We start from the raw sequence: 17,955 nt of genomic DNA on the forward strand, positions 1-17,955 counted from the left end.
GTTCTGCCTACAAGGGAGGATCCCTGCAGATGTCGAGGGGATGGGTGGTGTAGACCCCCTTGTTCTGCACCACCGCATGCGATATGAGCTTCATGTTACTGCAGGACTGATTCCACGTGGACGACTTCACGGCTCGCAGATTTGCCTTCACTCGCTCGTACGCCTGCATTGGGCACAGACACGTTGCTACCCGTTAGTTATGTAACCACCGCCCCCTGTCCTCGTGCACTCAGCTAAGGAGGACCCAAGGCAGGTGGCAGGGCTCAGCCTTCGGTGCTGGCACCTAAAATCTGCCTGTGCAGACAGTGCGGCCTCCACGCCACAGGGCAGCCTCTGCACCACAGCCTGGCTGCTGCCAGCGTGACCCCCAGGCTCTCCCCGCGCTCTTGCTGACACGTTGTGCCCATCCTACCGCTAGTACCACTTGGAGGGGTGCCCCAGGGACAGCGCTGCTTCCACAGCAGGGTCTGAGGGAGCCCGGAGCCCTGCTAAGGCGCAGGGCCAGAGCTGACAGCCGAGCTCGCTCCCAAGACCTGCTCCCAAGCGACGGCTGGTTACTCCCTCTCCAGGGGCACATTTCTGGGCTCTGTGTGACGGCGACGGGCAGTACCGACGCTTCTGCTGCTCACAGATTAGAGGGGAGAAAACTCTCCTGCCTGTTGCCCTAGCCCAGCCTCAGCACAGACCAGGGCTCTGCTCAACATCCTGCCTCTCATTAGCCAGACCCAGGACGGTGCGTGCGAGTCAGGCTGCCCCGAGCACTCCCGAGCAAGGCCTGACCCTTACAATTGCACCTAATCGTGGGGTGGGGAGAATTCAGCTCCATCTGCTAAGCAGTTCCTACCCTAGAGCAAAGGAGCGGAGCCACATCAAAGGGCAGGAAGCTGGAACAGGAGTGGTAGCACAGGAAGGAGGAGAGCCAGGGGAGAACTGGGGCAAGGGGGGGACATTAAACACGCTGTGAACATTTCATGCAAGAATGAAGCATCCTGCGTGTTTTCTGGATGATGAGGCAGCTGCAATGCAAGAGCAGAGGGTACTTGCACAGCACATGGAGGCTGCAGTAGTGCAATGGTATGGTGGAACAAGGCAGCACCATCTACAAGGCACGTATGGAATATGTAACAGGCCAAAGCAAATGAAGCAACCCAACTCTCTTGTCCCCATGCCCACCTCCTGGCACCACGTCCGGCACAGCAGCTTCTCATGTTCGGCAGACACCAGCTTCAGAGTTAAGGCTCGGCTGGCCCTGAGGAGAGGAGGTGACTGCACTGAGGGCTGCTAGCAAAGAAAACTCCCTAGCTAGAAAAAGGCTGGAGCTGCAGATGAAATCCTACCAGCAGAGCACTGGGACAAAGCAGTGCCACTCTATCCAAGCACCTATGTGCCATCCACATCCACCTCTTAGGGCAAAAATGAGTCCTCCCACAGCCATCCCAAGACACCATGAAGCCTGCTGCTGGGACCAGCGTAGAAGAGGAGCTGTAGCTGCCTGGGCCAGGCTAGGAGCTGCTCTCCAGGGGAAGTGCTGCCTCATCCCACTGCACCCTGCAACATCCCAACCCCAGTCCTGCCACAGACGACATGTGGCAGCACCCAGGGGCTCCTGGCTGGGCCAGGAGAAGCCTCCAACGGCCGAAGGGCCCAGAAGCTCTTCTGGCTTGAGACCACCAAGGCAGCAGCCTGGCAGGGAGGTCCTCCTTCCTCAAAATACCTTCCCTCCCATTGCCCTTGCGCACCTGGAGAGCACCACGGCCATGGCATACATATCTATGGCGGCATCGGCCACGCGCTTCAGGTGGAACTGCTTATCTGGGAAGAGAGGCTGCAGTGAGTGGGTGGCGAGAGCGCTCCTGGGCGCGGGCTCTGCCATCGCCCCTGCGCCGGCCATCGCGGGAGCTGGCAGCACCCTCGTGGTGCCCGCGGGGCAGAGCCCTCAGAGCTGGTGCTTCAACGGCCACAGAGGAGCACCCACCTGGGAGCCTGGCACCCAGCGTCAGCAGGAGGCTCTCCACGGCTTCCCCCAGCAGGTCCACAGCCATCGTGAGCTGTGGGAAGAGAAGGGAAGAGAGAGAGGCAGCGACCTGTGAAAGCTGTGACAGGGCCGCAGGGAGGGTGTCCAGCAGCCCATGAGAGGCTGCACCCTGGCCCTAACAGCTCACACAGGGCAGGAGGGCAGCCGCAGGCAGCCTTGATCTCAGCCTAGGGATGAGATCAGGTCCAGACCTTGACGTCACACCTAGAGTAGCCTCAAAACTGCCCAAACTCTCCTCTGGCCCCGAGGCAGCGCAGATAGGCCAGTGCTCTGGGCACAGCCTCTGCCTGTGGAACAGGGCAGCACATCCAGCCCCCGGGCTGCAGCTGCCCAGGGCTCCCCGTCCAGCCCCAAGGCTGCTTTCATCCCCGGACAACCGTTTGGCCAGATTAGGGCACTGACTCTCCAACTTTGACACGTGGGCAAGATCCCTGTAGTGGTTACACCTGGCAGGTTTCCTAACCACAACAGCTAGCTCAGGGGGCTTTGTAAGCAAATTTGCCCAGAGTGTAACGTAGTCGCTCCTTGTTGCCTTTTTTTGCCCAAATATTTTCAGGAGATACACGAGATATGCAGATATCACAGACCACCCTGCTTGTCCCCTAGGTAGTAATGGGGAGGAGGAGCCCTTGGTTTCAGAGCAGAGCAGCTCCTGAGCCTGGGGATTCAAGTTTAAAGCAAGCACCAGGAAAAGCTGCCCATGCAAAGAGCGTCTTGGATGATTCGTCTCTGTGTCAGGACAGGTCCCAGAGAAAGATGCCCCTGAGCCTGGGGGTCCTGCCAAGAGAAAGTCCAAGGACAGAGTTGCTCAGCCCTGGCAGCACCGAGGGTCTCGAGCACAACAGCACAAGCAGCTTGTTTCCACATACAAGCTGCAGCTTGTAGGATCTGCACAAAACCCCATTTCCTTCCAAAGAGAGAGCAGAAGAACAAAATTGAACTTGTAGAAGAGCCAGAGAAAGGGAGGGAAGGGGGGAATTTTCCTCTGTTTCTAGGAGTGGCAGAAAGTGCTTTGAGACCTGTTCATGCAAAATGGTGTAAAATTACAGTTGTGACACCCAAGGAAATAAACAAACCCTGGAAGCATGAAATGGCCTGTGGGATGTGGGAACTCAGTCCAAGGCAAATGCACAAAAGATGTGCAGGTGTGCAGATGATTCATATATATACAATTAGTAAGTAGCTCTCTACCCTGGAAAATATCCAATTATATATTCAAAATGCAGGAAACTAAAGAGAAAGATTTAAGAATTTGTAAAACTAAAAAAAAATATATTATTATTCAAGGGATGAGCCCTGCAGTGCAGGAAGCACAGCAGTTCTGGCTCGGCTCTGAGGAAGACTCTCCTACCTGGACTGCACTGCTGTTGAGGTCTGAATGAACAAGTCCCTGGAGAGAGAAGCCAGAAGAGATCCCTACTTTTCTGAAAACAGAAAAATGAAATAGAGAGGGGAGAAAAAAAAAAAAAAAGACAAACAGGTGCAGAACGGAGAGCAAAACAAGTCTCTGATGAGAGAACTACACTGCAAAGGCACATCTGCACCAGAAACAACACTTTGGCCTCAGAGTGTTTTGGCCCTGTGGACACGTTCACTGTAAAAACTCGAGTTCAGACTCTGAACTTCATCCTGGCTCTCCAGTACACCCCAGAAGGGTCCCGCACCAAGGTCAGCCTTATGCTACAAAAGCCAAACTTTCTTTTCCAAGTTGCTGCCCTGTTGCCACACAGGGCACAGCGGGTTCCGAGCACAGCACGCGTGTGAGCAGCCTCCCCTCGCTCCTGCTGGCAGCGGTGCCAAGGCAGCAGTGCCAAGGCAGCAGCAGCCCTACCCAGCGCGTGCAGGGCGGGTGCTGTGCTCCAACACCCGCTCCCAAGGCTGAGCGCCCGCAGCCCGCGTGCTCCCGAGGCTGCCGCCCCGGCAGAGCAGCTCCCTCTGGCACTGCGCGTCCAGGAGCTCCAGCTCTGCTCCCACACAGCTACTCTCCCCTCCTGGTGCTATTTCTGTGCTCCCAGCCAAGCCAGGCCCACAGGGACAGCAGGGCCTCGGCGCCACTTACCGCTTCGCTCTCCACCCCACTTCTCGGAGGACAGCACGCACGTTCCCGAGCGGGCTCATGAGGCGCTTCTGCAGGTTCTTTAAGCAGCTTCCAGCATACTGAAACACATTGCAAATGCTTTAAAGATCCTCACTCAGCAAACTGGCTGCTCCTACTGCACAGAGGCTTCCTGTTCCCCTGGAGGAGGCGCAATGATCAGCTCACAGCATTACCAGGTCTGCCAACTGGATGGCCAAGTAAGACTATTTAAAACCTATTTAGTGCAGGAGTGCATTAGGGCAGTTACACTGTTGTATCATATTTGCTATGACCTATATGCAACCTACATTCTCCATGATAGGTATTTATAATGTGCTTGTAACAACAGCTTGACTCGCTGAAAAAGAAAATAATTAATTGCATTAAGAAACGAGGGAAAAATTACATCACAGATTAGGCTATTGTCCCCTGTGCAAAAGGAATAATTCATATTCACCAAAACCCTTGCAAAGTTTTTTGCTTTCACACTGATGATCTGGGATCCAGAAGCCAAGGAAAAAAAGGAAGGGCAGCAGAGGTCAGAGCTGGTATTCCAACCTGCCCATGGGACCAGGCCTGCCCATCCGTGTGCTGCTGTGCAGATGTGGTAGAGCCTGGCCTGTACACGAGCACAGCAAATTCACGTAGCACTTTTCTGCTTCTGTGGGCAACAAGCATCACTATGTTGTAGCACTGTCAGGGCTTGACACTACAAAGACACAGGTGAGGATCAGCTTGCTGATAATAATCCTGGGCTTTTATACAGCACTTAATGCTGAGCACAGTCTGTGAGCTGAGCACAGGGAAATGGAGAAGAGCACTGACATGTGAGATGGCTGGTGAAGTGACTTGGGTCCTGTTCCCAAATCCTGCTGCGTGAGCAGTCCAGAGATGGTCTTCAAGTTACTGAAATCATCTCAGTCACAAGACACCAAGTCCAGATGTGGCTTCAGACCCTCGATACCCCCCTAGTCCTCACTCCTCCTCCTCAGCACGGCTGCACAAGGGAGTAGGCTCAGGCCCCTTCATGCATGAGCTGGGAAGTGTGACTCTCTATGGAGATCTGAGGGTGGCACTTCAGCCCCCGGAGTGTCTAATCTTCCTCAGAGGGGCTGCATGAATGGCCTTGGGGACACCCTTCAGGCCCTGCCCCAGCTGCCAGGGTGGTGGGGACTGCAGCAGGACACTGCTTCCTGCCAGCCCCGGGGTCTGTACTTGAGCAGACCCGCAGCCCTGCCCGCCCAGCTGGCTTGGGGCACCCATGGACTCCTGGCCACGCTGCAAGCGCCCGCCACAGCGAGGCCCGGAGCGCTCACCTGTCCTCCCACAGCTGGAGGCCCTGCAGCCTTTCAGGAGGGAAAAGCCCCTCCTCAGAGACCACTTTGGGTCCTCACCTGGACGCCTGTCAATGCCACAAACAGCCGGAGGATGTCGTTGGTGCCCTCAAAGATGCGGAAAATCCTCAAGTCCCTCATGATCTTCTCAATGCCTGCCTCCTGCAACAAGGGGGATGTTGCAGCCAAGCAGGATCTGCTGCTGCCCGGCTCATGGCAAGGCAGGGACACAGAGCACCAGGCACTGCTGACCATGGAGCTTCACCTGGTGCCCTTCGCTCTCCCCTGCCTGGCTGCCAGCCCACCTTCCTTTACCTGCATGTATCCCATTCCTCCGAGGACCTGGATGACCTCATCCGTGACATGCCAGGCTGCTTCCTAGAGATAAAAACACCAGGGAGCAACATGGGAACATATCCCACTTGAATGCAGCCACTGGGAGCCTTCACCCCAAAGGCTCTGCTCTTGCTCCCCGTCTTTGCACCTCAGCTGCCTACGGTATTGCTAGGCAAAGGTGTGAGGCAAGCTGGGCTAGTACTGGGTTACTAGCAGCAGGCAGTCATCCTGGGACAGCCAGGAGGGCCTCTGGCTGCATTTCCACCCGAGCCGTGCCACAGTCATCAGCGCCAAGGGAAGCAGGGCTGGCAGCCTGGGCTGCGGGACATCCCAGGGCCTCACGCAGGGAGCAGTAAGGCAACTGGTCAAGGAGGGAGCTGCCCCGGCCTTCACCATCACACCTCCAACACAGGGACCCTGCAGACCTCACACACTCACAGACCCCCAGCAAGAAGAGATGCTGAACCTACAACAGGACCCTTCCCAGGGACAAATAGCCACTGCCAAACCCTGGAGCTTGTCCCTCCCCAACAAGGGACGGCAGCAGAAGGCAGTGCTCAGGCCCTGTCAGCAGAGATGTGACGTGTTGTCATTGAAAACACTCACTGAAGCAAAAATCTTGCTGATGGCAGCTTCCAGCTTGTAGTCGGGCACCTTCATGTCCATGTTGGCACTCAGCACATAGGCCATGGACTGCGGAGGAGCTGCTGGTCAGGCCATGCCCCCCAGGACAAGGCTTGCGTGCCTAGTGAAGGCACGGCCGTGCAGAGCACAGCAGGACGGGCCTCCACTAAGCCGGGGGTTGAAGCACTTCTCACCTCCGTGACGTAGTGCAGCATGGCCATCCGGGCAATCTTCTCCTGAATGGCCCCGTAGTTGCTAATCTTGTCTCCAAACTGTGTGCGGTTAGCGGCATGGTCTGCCTGGCGTTACACAAGAGCGCGTTACCGCAGTGAGGGAGAAAGGAGGAGGAGGAGACACGGGGCTCACTGAAAATGGAATTTTATCAGGAAGCAGCTGCAGAGCTGTCCCTATATTTCCACCTGAACAGGGCTTGGAAGCAACCTGGTCTTTCCCTCCTGGAGCCTGCAAAATCCCACCTTGTTGGTTTTTCCGATTTCTGACAGAACTCCCAGAGTTCTGTCTTTTGGTTCAGGTCACCTAAGGTGGCATTTTGGAGTGGATCAGGTGTGAGGTTCCAAGGTAGCAAGTTAAACTGAGGCTGGGAATGCCCTGACAGACTCTTCCATTAGGACAGCCCATCACTTCCAGCTGCCACCGCTGAACCCCCTAACCACACACCATATGTGAGGGAGAATTTTAAGCCTCTCTGTTCTGAAGGACCAAATCACATGGCTCAACACGGCCTGAAGACCATAAGGACACAGGCAGATGTGTTTGGCTGTGCCCATGAATAGCTGCACTGAGGCTACCGAGTTGGAGTGCACATGCCTCGCACTGAAACACAGGCCTGAGTGTTTTCTAGAGTGGAGTTTACATTAAACAAGAAATAAATAACAAATTCAGTAGTCAATGCTCTGACTTTGTTTCAATGCATAGTTACACTCTGAGATGGCACAGAGATACCATTCATGTGAGTTTGAATCAAACAAGTTAAGAGATTTGTCAGAAATACTGGTTTAGACAGTGTTAAAGATGCTTTTATCTATGCTTCACTCTCTAGGGATATTAGCCAGGCATCTATTTCAGGGCAAAGAGGCTTGGGGTGAGACAATAGATGCTTTATTCTACTAGCTTAAATGTTTCTGCAAACACATTTGTGACTGTCATGCCATGCATGCCCAGCCATAATTACTCTTGCACAATATTTGTTACCCATGGAATAGAGCAGTTTCAACAGTGTCATGGGAACTTCCTCAGGGTGGGAGCCTGGGCCTGATTTGGAGTCTCCAAGTGCCCATGTGCAGACAGAGCAGACGGGAGATCCTGGTCCCCACCAGCGCCTGCAGGCAGGGAGAGCCTGCCAGAAGCAGGGGCAGGACCAGAATGTGCCAAGCTTCCATATCCACCTCCTGCAGTACTCGCAAGCCATATTCCTGCTCCTGATAGCACCTGCAGGTAGCCACAGCTGTCCCCAAAGCTTGAAGGAACCAGGCAGTTCACATGTGAGCGTGGAAAAGCGCCATAGTAGTGAAAACCAGGTTAAGAAGAGTTTTATAGAGCACAGACACAGTCTTAGGGCCTCACTTGTCAATAAAGATGTGCAACAAGAAAAGATGTAGAAGGTGCAAGAGGCTGGGGCTTAGGGCAGAGGCTGAAAGCAGCAGAGGGAGAGGAGGATGGAGAAACGCTTCCTGTGGGCGTACAGGGCCTGGCAATAAATCCCCACATGAGTAAAAGCAGCTGCCAGCAGCATCTCCGCACCAGTGCTGACCCCAAGGAAACCAATGGGACTGGCAGACCACCGTCCCACCTGATGGCACAGCCACATGCCTCTAGGCCACCATGCAGCACGGAGCCAGGCCGCTGCGCTATCCAACCTTCAAACGGGAGTAACTCACGGCTTTGACGATCACTCCTCGCATGGTCCCGGCCAGGGCAGATACCATCCCAAAACGGCCGTTATTCAGGATGTTCATTGCCACCTTGAAGCCTTTCCCAAGGCCCCCTAGCAGATTTTCTGCAGGCACTTTCACATTATCAAAGTGAACCTGAGCTGTATTGGAGCACTTGATCCCCATCTTCTTCTCTGGAGGGCCACTACCAAAACAGAACGGAAGCACACAGAATAGGACTGAAGGTAGAGGGAGGAAGGCTCTGGAAGGCCACAAAACAAACGCGTACATTTTGTGCATGGCTTTTTGAATGTACCATTTCAGCATTTGCACAGGTATATGGAGGCCCTCAGTAGGGATGAGAGGGAGTGGGAAGGATATTTGCAGTTGCTCAGCACAACTTAACTCACCTGGCCTTGGAGGCTGCCTCAAGGCACATCCAGATGTGGGAGCATGGGGCAGGGGGGACAAGAGCCTCCTTCACCTCCCAGTAACTTGCCCATCCGCTGTGCACAGGCAGGGTGGCAGTGGGCAAGTGGGAGGAGGCATCTTGTGCTCCATGAGGTGAGGGGGAACGAAGGGGCTCTGCTCCCCGCAGGTGCCGGGCGCAGGGCCTGGACACCTGCCAGGATGAGCACACAGCTGCCAGGGGTGCCCACGCGCAAGGGGAGAGCTACTGCCCGGCCCGGCATCGGGAGCGAAGCAGCACGGGCCTACTCCAAACACCCACTGGGTGTCTCCAGCGGGACGCTGCGACGGCCACTCTCCTCCCTACAGTCAGTGATGGAGCGGCGTGGCCTTAGCAAGGGACATTCCCTATCCTTATTTCCTCCCTTTTTAGTCATGCTTCTTGGAGCAAACAGCTGCAGCGTGCAAGGGTTGGGGTTAAATGTCATTAAGAGCAGCAAGGGAACGTGTTTTACTGGGCACAGAACGGTTGAGCACCTCTGAGCAGCCAGAAATCAGGCAAGAAATGCAAGGGCATGAGGTGCTGGCAGTCTGCTGACCGATTGCCATAGTAACTCTAGTTAAAGTCTCACCAAGAAAACAGCTTCTTACACAGCATTTCACCCTCCAAAGTGACAAGTACCATCAGCAACCCCTGAAAGCAGGATCGCTCTGTCAGGACAGCCCTATGGTATGCAGCAAAGGACAATGCGGAGCTTCCCACATGCCACAGGTCCAGGTCACAGGGCATGTGCTTGCTGAGTGATGGTTAACTTCAGTGCAGCCAGGGTGAAAGCAACTGGCAGTGTTAATGGCTCCCCGTAAGGTTGGCATCTCCCTCCCCAAGGCTATAGAAGTTCAGAGAACTTTATAAGTCATCTTTAGCAGCCTTCACAGGGACGGCTAGACACTGATGCTATTTTTTGTTCTACCACAAAACAATCTTTCAGCCTATGGAAACGCAAAGATCTAGCAGCTTATCCTGACAGCAGTTACAAGAACAAAATGAGCCAAACAGCACTGGGTTGTGATGCTTATGATTGGCTTTAAAAAAAAAAAAAAAAAAAAAAAAAAAAACTTTCCAGCATGGACAGAATAGTGACAGAGGTGCCTTGGCTAGTACAGGAGCTTGGCACAGGCAGAGTGATTTGCTCAGGACATTTAGCAAGCCAGTGTCACTGACAGGATCAGAGCTGCTGGACCTCGGTCCTTGACAGAGGTCTTTACATCATGCTGTCGACACAGACCAGCTCTTACCTGGTTACTCCCCCAAACGCTCGCTCCACAATGAAAGCAGAAATTCTTTCTTTCATTTCACCTGTTTCCACTTTTATCGGTGTCTTGGCAAACACAGTGAAGATCTCAGCTATCCCCCCGTTACTGCAACACAAAGCAGACAGCAAAGCAGGGAACATCTTCTCTGTGCAGCCTACATATCATTGCATTGGTTCTCTTTTTTCCATAGATTTTGTGATTCTGTGGCCTGCTTGTGCATCATTCAAGGTTGTTTTACGAGGGATAACAGCAATAAAAACAACCAGCCTCTCTATAGCTGACAAGAGCCCACCAAACTGGCCTTACAGAAGCAGACACTATCCGACCTAAGCTCTGGGGTAGGACCCTTAGCTGAGGACCAGGACATGCCTGTCCCAGGCCTCACCTGATCCAGATCTTCTCTCCATTGAGGGTGTAGAACCTGCCACAGGGGCTGAGGTCGGCCACGGTGCGGATGGAGGCCGCGTCCGAGCCGCTGGTGGGCTCCGTCAGGCAGAAGGCAGCTACGGTCTCCCCTGCGGTGGGCAGAGAGCAGCGTGCTGGGCGCAGGCTGGCGCCCCGCGTGCCCTGGGCCCGGCGCTGGGGCCGCGCTGCGGCTGCTGGCACAGCAGGCACCCAGCAACGAGCACGTGTGTGTGGCAGGACTGGGGACAGGGGCGGCAGCGCAGCACCCAGCCAGCACAGCACCACGGGCCCCTCGGTGGGCGTTTGTCAGGGGGCCTGACCACGCTGCACGCCCATGTCGCCTACAGCTCCTGCAGCGACAGCTCCGCTGAGGATGCCGGGCACATCGGCACCAGCGGGAGATGCGAGCCCAGCTTGTTGGCTGCAAGGCCCTGCCTGGCAGCCCCCTGCAAGGAACAACCCCCGGGGCCCAGCGTGTGTCCTACCAGAGGCGAGCTGGGGCAGGTACTTCTCCTTCTGCTCCGGGGTCCCAAAGAGCAGAATGCCCTTGAAGCCGATCGACTGGTGCGCACCGAGGCTGATGGCCACGCCGAGGTCGTGCAGTCCCACCACCTCCACTACGCGTGCGTACTGCAGGAGAGGGCGCAGCCTGCTCCAGACGTGCCGTGTGGTGCCCCTGTATGCCCCAACAGCAGCCCTTGCCCGCCTGCGGGCAGCAGGAGGGTCGGGGCAGCAGCAGTGTGATGCTGTGGCATCAGGGAAAAGGTGCCCCCAACTCCTAGGCTGCAGACCTGGACCCACTGCTGCCATCAGAGTCCTGTAACTTACCTGCTGTCCCCTCTACACTGAGAATACAGCCCCAACTGCACAGGGCCCTGGCCAGCAGGCTCCTTACCTGGCTGTTCTTCAGTCCAGTGCCCCCCAGCTCCACAGGCACCTGCAGCCCAAAGGCTCCCAGGTCTTTCAGCCCTGCCAAGGTAGCCTCCTCAATGGACTCCAGCTTCTCATTTGCAGCAGGATTGTTCACCTCCTTCAAGGAACCAGAGAGGATAAGCAAGGGCCTGATACCAGCAGCAGCACCTGGACACTGCAGCCTGTAGCAATGAGGGGCTGCAGGAGAAAGCCCGAGTGTCACAGGGCATGTGTGTCCTCCCTTCACAAGTCCCCCCTTCTTGTGTTCCCTTCTGGCTCAGGAGACAACTTATACAAAGCCCTCCACTGCTACAGGCCACAGGGACTCCACAGTGTCTCAAATCATGTCAGGACAGGCTCAAACTAGTGCTATGGTTATCTGGGACAACAGTAAGGAAGCGCTTATATGTGTGTGTGTGTGTGCACATACACGTAGAATTGCATGGGAATTTGTGCATGTAAGAATATGCACAAGCACACATGCTCAGGTACACGAGGGCACGCAGGTGTATGCATATTTGCATGTAGGTGTGCTCACGTGCACACTGCCATTCACAGATATGCAATAGGTGCAGCTGTGCACATGTCTGTGTGAACATGTCTGCCTGCACATGTGCAGGTAGATATTTGTGCGCACATAACTGTGCACATATGGGCACATGTACATGTGCAGGTGTGTCTGAGCATCAGGATATTTCCAGATCCCTGCAGAGACAGAGGATGCTACTGACCTCAAAGAAGCGAGTGCAGGGATGCAGCAAGGTTTGCAGGGACTGTGTTTCCTCCTCTGTAAGAGCTGAAGGAGAATGGCCTCATTAGCAAGGTATCCTTTAGCCTCGTTACCTTATCCAGCACTTGACTCTGCTAAGCGGGGGGAGAACATGTGCTCGATGGTGAGTCAGCAGCACGGCGAGAGCTGCATTACGCCTTGGCTGCTACCTCAGGGGCCGCTGCCAGGAGCCGTTGCATCGTCTCACCCATTTCCTAGAGGGCAGCTGCTCTCCTCAGCAGTGCGCGGGCTCCCCGGACATGCACCCACAACCAAACACCAGGCCCACTCCCGGCCCGCTGCACAGCCGTTTACGTCAGTGACACACAGCAGCACCAGCAACGAATGCTTGAGTATGACCCACCTGAGGGGAAAGGGAAAACGTTGGTCGGTACGAGCTGCCCATTGAAGATATTTCTGACAAACGAGGTGGATTCCTAGAAAAGAGGTGGTGATAAGGCCATGGCAAAGGCCTGCCCTGGCACAGGGGACGCCTGAAGCCAGGAGCCAGCAGCGCAGGAGACTCGGGGCGCGTGACAGCGTGGGGAGTCCTGCTGGGGAGCAGCTGCAGAGCCCTGGCTGGCAGCCCCACTCCAGCAGCACGTGGCGAGGCAGCGGCATAGCGAGGATGCGGCTGCCTGCTGTCCCCATGGAAAAGTTCCACGTGTCCCCAGCTGCCCCCTCCTGTTCCCAGAATTGCCCGTCAGCTGCTCTGACAACACCCTGCTCCCAGCGTGTCGGGCGCCAAGGACACGCCAGGAGCCTCTGGACACAGCTCAAGAGGCAGAGTCCTCTCCGCCAGACACGGCACATGCGACAGCCCTGCCGCTGCTCCCTGGGGCTTTCCTGCAGACAGACAGACACCGGTGCCTGACTTACCACCTCCACGTGGCTGGAATATCCTGCCCTCAGGGATGCTGCAGCACACGGCAGCCTGCGGAGAGAAGGCCACGGTGACTAGCGTGAGGGACCTTCCCAGGAGCCGTGTCAGCCACCAGGACTGCCCGTCCTGCGCTGGAGGGTCCGTTCCTTGGGGCTGGAGCCTGCCTAGCAGCAGGGGCTCCTGCGCTAGGGATCATGATCTGTGTGATCAGAGAAGAGACGAGCAGAATCCTGCCCAGGCCATATGTGATGAACACACCAGCCGCTTCTTTACTGAGGACAGAGAAAGGCCATACTGCACATTGCAAGGGCACAGAGCGAGCAGAGCCCCGCTGCTGCGTGCACTCAGTGTTGGGAGGCAAACCACCCTGAGGAAGGGAACGACCGCCCGGCCGCTTACCACACGTGTGGTTACAGTACCTGCTCGCTGTCTGCACGGCGCACCGTGCCCAGAGTTGCCCTCTGCAGCCCAGGTGCAACTGCAACCTGATCAGGTGGAGCATTTTGCCTCAGAGGCAGCGCTCAGGTCACATCCCTGGTGGGGAGGGGAGGGCAATAGCAGTCAGAAAGCCCATGTGCGAGCCCACAGCGAGATCACGCTGCGCTCCCCAGAACCACGCACAGCTCCTCCCCGTCTTCCCTGGGCCCACCTCTCCTTGACCTGCTCCTTCAGCACCTTCCAGCATACGTAGACAACCACACTCTGGCAAGTTAACAACCCACAGCACAAAGAGCAGCCGGAGTGTTGGAGGGCCGCTCACGCTAGAGGCCGCGGAACTGCCGGCAGCGCTGCTGGCGGAAGGTGCTGGAACCCTGTGGAGCCACCCACGCACTGTGATGCCACCGGCCACATTATTGCCAGCCCCAGGTGGCACTGGTGGAAGCCAAGGGTGCTGGAAGGAGAGAACAAAGCTGGAAGAGAGCAAGGAAGCGGCTGTGTTGGACACCCAGGCCAGCCTGCAGCCTGCCCAGCTCCTTGCAAGCAGCACAGACAACCCAGGCTCGAGAGATTCATCTTCAAGACACCCAGTAACGGGCACTCAAGCATGACTGGTGTCACTTGCTAATGCCTAAATCTATTGACCTTTCCTGGACTCACTTTTGCTCATCAACAAAAGACAAACCCACACAACCTAAGTGTCCCGTAAGCAGTGCTGCGGGCTGGCGGGAAGCTCCTGGAGAAGCACTTCCATGTTCCCAGGGAACACAGCCAACCTCGCTGGCCTGCCCCCTGCACGCGTTCCTGCAGCAGGTGGAGTGCTCACAGGTTACTGCATGTCCATCTCTACATCTGAATAATGATTTGAAGAGTCAGTTCATTCTTATTAAGACACTGCAAGAGAAGGAACTGCACACGGATGGGAGCACGGAGGAGACCTGCATACAAGCCTGTACAGCAGCCTTATGCCTCCCAAGACACTGCTGACAGGGCAAAACTTATTTCACATCACTGTTTACAGGTGAAAACACAGTTCTTACCTTCCTGAACAAATGACTGGGGAAGATGACAAAATGTCTGCACCCCTGTGGCTTTTCCAGCACTGCTGAGAACAAACCGGCTGCATCTGGCTCCAGGCCAAACCCTCAAGGTAGAGCTGGCTCAGTCACAAATTTTCATGCTATTTGCAGCTCTTTTCGATTTGCAGTGCCTGCTTGCTAGCTGAGAAAGTTGCTGGTGTTGGTTCGGGTTTGTTTCTAGTGCACTTCTCAGCTTTGTTGTTGCAAAACAGCAGCCAGAAGGATATCTATTTACACAACACCATGCTGTTCAGGTCAGGATCTCCAAGCTGGAGAGGTAAAACCATCCTGTATTTCCAAAGTCTTCCAGCTTCTAAGATGTCAAATGAGACTCATGTTTCAAGGTGCCCGGGATGGGCAGAGCTGGGTCCCCGGGCGGGCGGGCTCACCTGGGACGAGGCCGCCCTGGCAGCGCTGCCCGCAGAGCAGAAGGCTCCCCAAGGCACCCGCTTCCTTCCGCTCCCGTAGGGCTGCCAGGCCAGCACCTCTTGTACAAGGCAGAGCCTCAGCAGTGGTTTTCTACAAGATTTTTAGAACAGCTTTTCCAATCACCATTTGACATGTTTAACACATTTTTTCTCCCCAATTGATAATGCTGATATTTCTCTTTGATATCTTTGGCCATTGCTTAGAAGCGTATGGAAATATTCGGACCAGCAGCATTATCTAAGAGAAACACTTCTCCAAATGCTGATTTTCCCCTGTACAGCAGCATTTCCCAATATATTACACATTCCTATTCGGCATAGTAAACTTACTGACCAGCTTTGCAACTGCTGAAGCTCTTCAGCTTCAAGAGAGCAGCAGTCCTAAGATTTCTGCCATGCATGACAGTGGCAAAATCTTTCAAAGCCCAGAGGAAGGAGCAACCATCCTCACTGTGCAGTTCATTGTACAGGTAAATACATGCAAGACCATCAAGGAGACATCTCCATAGCAATGTCTGTCTTCCTGTTTCTACATACACCACCTGCCTGACATGAACCACTTCCTCTGCAGCTTAGCCTTTTGCTTTCACAGACCATCTCCTTTCACCTGCAACAAGTATTTTGCCTTCTAAATTCCCCCTCCATTTGCAGTCAGTGGTGTTTTTCATGTTGAGACTAAATGAAGAACACAAACGCCACGAGGTAGGGACACATTGGGACCTATGAGGACAGAAGGAAGCCGCAGCTATTTGCAGCACGCAGACAACCCCCAGAGCTGTGTGCGGCTGAACCACAGCAAACTCTGCAGCAAACGGAGGGCCACTTTCCACAGACACCTCCTGACCTGAGGTCACACAAATTAATGAGCGTGTAATGAGGTCAAAAGACCTAGGAGTGCCATGATCTGAAGGAAGCAATTCTTGGCATAAACCTTGCTTTTTCTTTTTATGGTTCAATACCACAGCATTGCAGAAGCTGAATGTTCAGCTGAAAGAGCAGGAGACAGATTACCCTGGAAGCCTCTGGATAACAGGATTTTCAAGAAGCACTATGGGATCTCCAGTGAGTCAAACCTTTTCCACACTTCAGTTCTTCCTCATGCATACAGCAGATTTTTGAAATGACTGCTTTGTTTACAGCCATTTCTTCAGAAAGACAAACATGAGTTAAGCTCTCACAATCTTTTTAGCCTACCATTCAGCTATTAAAGCCTTAACAGGAAAGTAACCATTTTTTTTTAATAGGAAAATATAAAATAACCAAATTGAAGCCAGGGCATAAAAGGAATAATATATATATATATATATATTTTATATATATATATATATATAAAAGCTCATCTGCTCTTGCATAGGGCTCTCCCCCACCTCTCTCCTGGAGCCCCACAGAATCAAAACCCCGTTTTCACAGAATCATAGAATCATAGAATGCTTAGGGTTGGAAGGGACCTCTAGAGATCATCTAGTCCAACCCCCCTGCATACGCAGGGACACCTAGAGCACGTGGCACAGGACTGCATCCAAGCGGGTTTTGAAGATCTCCAGAGAAGGAGACTCTACAACCTCTCTGGGCAGCCTGTTCCAGTGCTCTGTCACCCTCACTGTTAAGAAATTTTTCCTTAAGTTCCTGTGGAATTTTTGATGTTTCAGTTTCCGGCCATTTCCTCTAGTCCTATCAGTGGCCACCACTGACAAGAGACCATCCCCGTCCTCTGCACTCCCTCCCTTGAGGTACTTATAGACACTGAATTAGATCCCCTCTCAGCCTTCTCTTCTCCAGGCTGAACAGGCCCAGCTCCCTCAGCCTCTCCTCATAGGGCAGATGTTCCAGGCCCCTGATCATCCTTGTAGCCCTGCGCTGGACTCTCTCCAGCAGCTCCACATCCCTCTTGTACTGTGGAGCCCAGAACTGGACACAATACTCCAGATGCGGCCTCACCAGGGCTGAGTAGAGGGGCAGGATCACCTCCCTCGACCTGAATGCTGAAGAGCTGCTGGAAATACAAGATGGGAATGAACCTGCTCAGTCATCTGGACTTTCCTTCGCAGACTTGCTTTTATGAACACCTATACTGTGCAGAAACACTTGGCCCTTGCTCTTCCAACACCAGTCTGCACCTCTCACCCCTGGAACATCCTCACAGAGCATGTCAGGGAGGGATCTTGTGCTTGGCACTTTTCAGTACAAAGCAACCTCACAGAGAAGAGCTGGACTGAAGAATTAAGCACTCACCTTGGACATCAGCTTCAAGATCCTTTGCTGATAGGATATCAGCAAGCAAATCCATGGATTTGCCTCCATGTGAACACCTGAGCAACTCCCTTGCTCTCTCTCTTCCTTGGTTCTTGTCCTAAATATGGGACTATCATCCCAGTCAAAATTCAGTCAAAATTCCTTGGACTCATCAGTGCCCCAGAAGAGCCAGCACAAAACAGCTCAGGTCCCTCATATTCCTGGTGCTAAGCATGAAGAGTTAACCTGTGGCCACTCACTTCAGGGCCTACAAGAGGCTTTGGCATTTGTGAGTACACAGCAGGCAGCAGCTGTGCTACCTCTGCACAGCCTGGGCCATGGTGTCCATTCTGCTCCAGGCTGTTCTCACTGAACTCCCAGTCTCACCACATGCAGAGTCCACCCAACACTCCTTATTCTCTTTCTCCAATTAATTCTGAATAAAACACCAGTGTAGAAATAACCACTGGAAACATAGACATGTGCTTTACAAATCTCAGTTTATTTTTCTCTCTCTGACAATCAGTGCTACTTAACGTTACTCACATTTTATGGTGCAAGGGAACAGAAGTGATTACAACATTGTTCAAATGAGCTGCAGTTCAGTGGAAAGGGGGATCACTCTGAGTCCTGGATCCCAGACAGTCTCCATAGGTTGACGATCTGCAATAAAGAACTGCACAGCCAACATTTGAAGGAGTTGTTTATAATACAGGCCATCTCCACAGCACCTCCAAGGGAAGCCTGTTTTTCTCCCCAGGCATCACAACACTCACAGCTGCATCCAGA

General features: G+C 54.0%; 1 protein-coding gene across 1 annotated transcript; it reads right to left on the minus strand.

Moving 5' to 3' along the window:
- Positions 1-7: 7 nt before the first annotated feature.
- Positions 8-17,235, minus strand: LOC104573439 (acyl-CoA dehydrogenase very long chain). Its single transcript, XM_088525590.1, has 18 exons — positions 17,167-17,235; positions 12,471-12,543; positions 12,069-12,133; positions 11,321-11,455; positions 10,911-11,055; positions 10,406-10,535; positions 10,003-10,125; positions 8,305-8,503; positions 6,601-6,705; positions 6,389-6,475; positions 5,762-5,824; positions 5,507-5,608; positions 4,095-4,192; positions 3,387-3,459; positions 1,976-2,048; positions 1,740-1,812; positions 1,174-1,249; positions 8-163 (listed from the first exon to the last, which is right to left on the minus strand). The coding sequence occupies exons 1-18, from the start codon at positions 17,233-17,235 to the stop codon at positions 8-10; spliced, it is 1,845 nt and encodes a 614-aa protein (XP_088381716.1).
- Between the last annotated feature and the right edge of the window lie 720 nt (positions 17,236-17,955).

This window comes from Tinamus guttatus, unplaced genomic scaffold (assembly GCF_059628265.1).
Source record: "Tinamus guttatus ecotype Peru unplaced genomic scaffold, ASM5962826v1 Tinamus_guttatus_pri_ptg000227l, whole genome shotgun sequence".
NCBI classification, from domain to species: Eukaryota; Metazoa; Chordata; class Aves; order Tinamiformes; family Tinamidae; genus Tinamus; species Tinamus guttatus.

Excerpts from the sequence above, each read along its gene's own strand:
- LOC104573439 (XM_088525590.1), bottom strand. The coding sequence starts at position 17,235 with ATGGAGGCAAATCCATGGATTTGCTTGCTGATATCCTATCAGCAAAGG. Across the intron at positions 11,456-12,068 it reads CCTGCACTCGCTTCTTTGAG|GAGGTGAACAATCCTGCTGC; the intron begins GTCAGTAGCATC and ends GGTTCCTTGAAG. Across the intron at positions 11,056-11,320 it reads CTGGACTGAAGAACAGCCAG|TACGCACGCGTAGTGGAGGT; the intron begins GTAAGGAGCCTG and ends CCTCTCCTGCAG.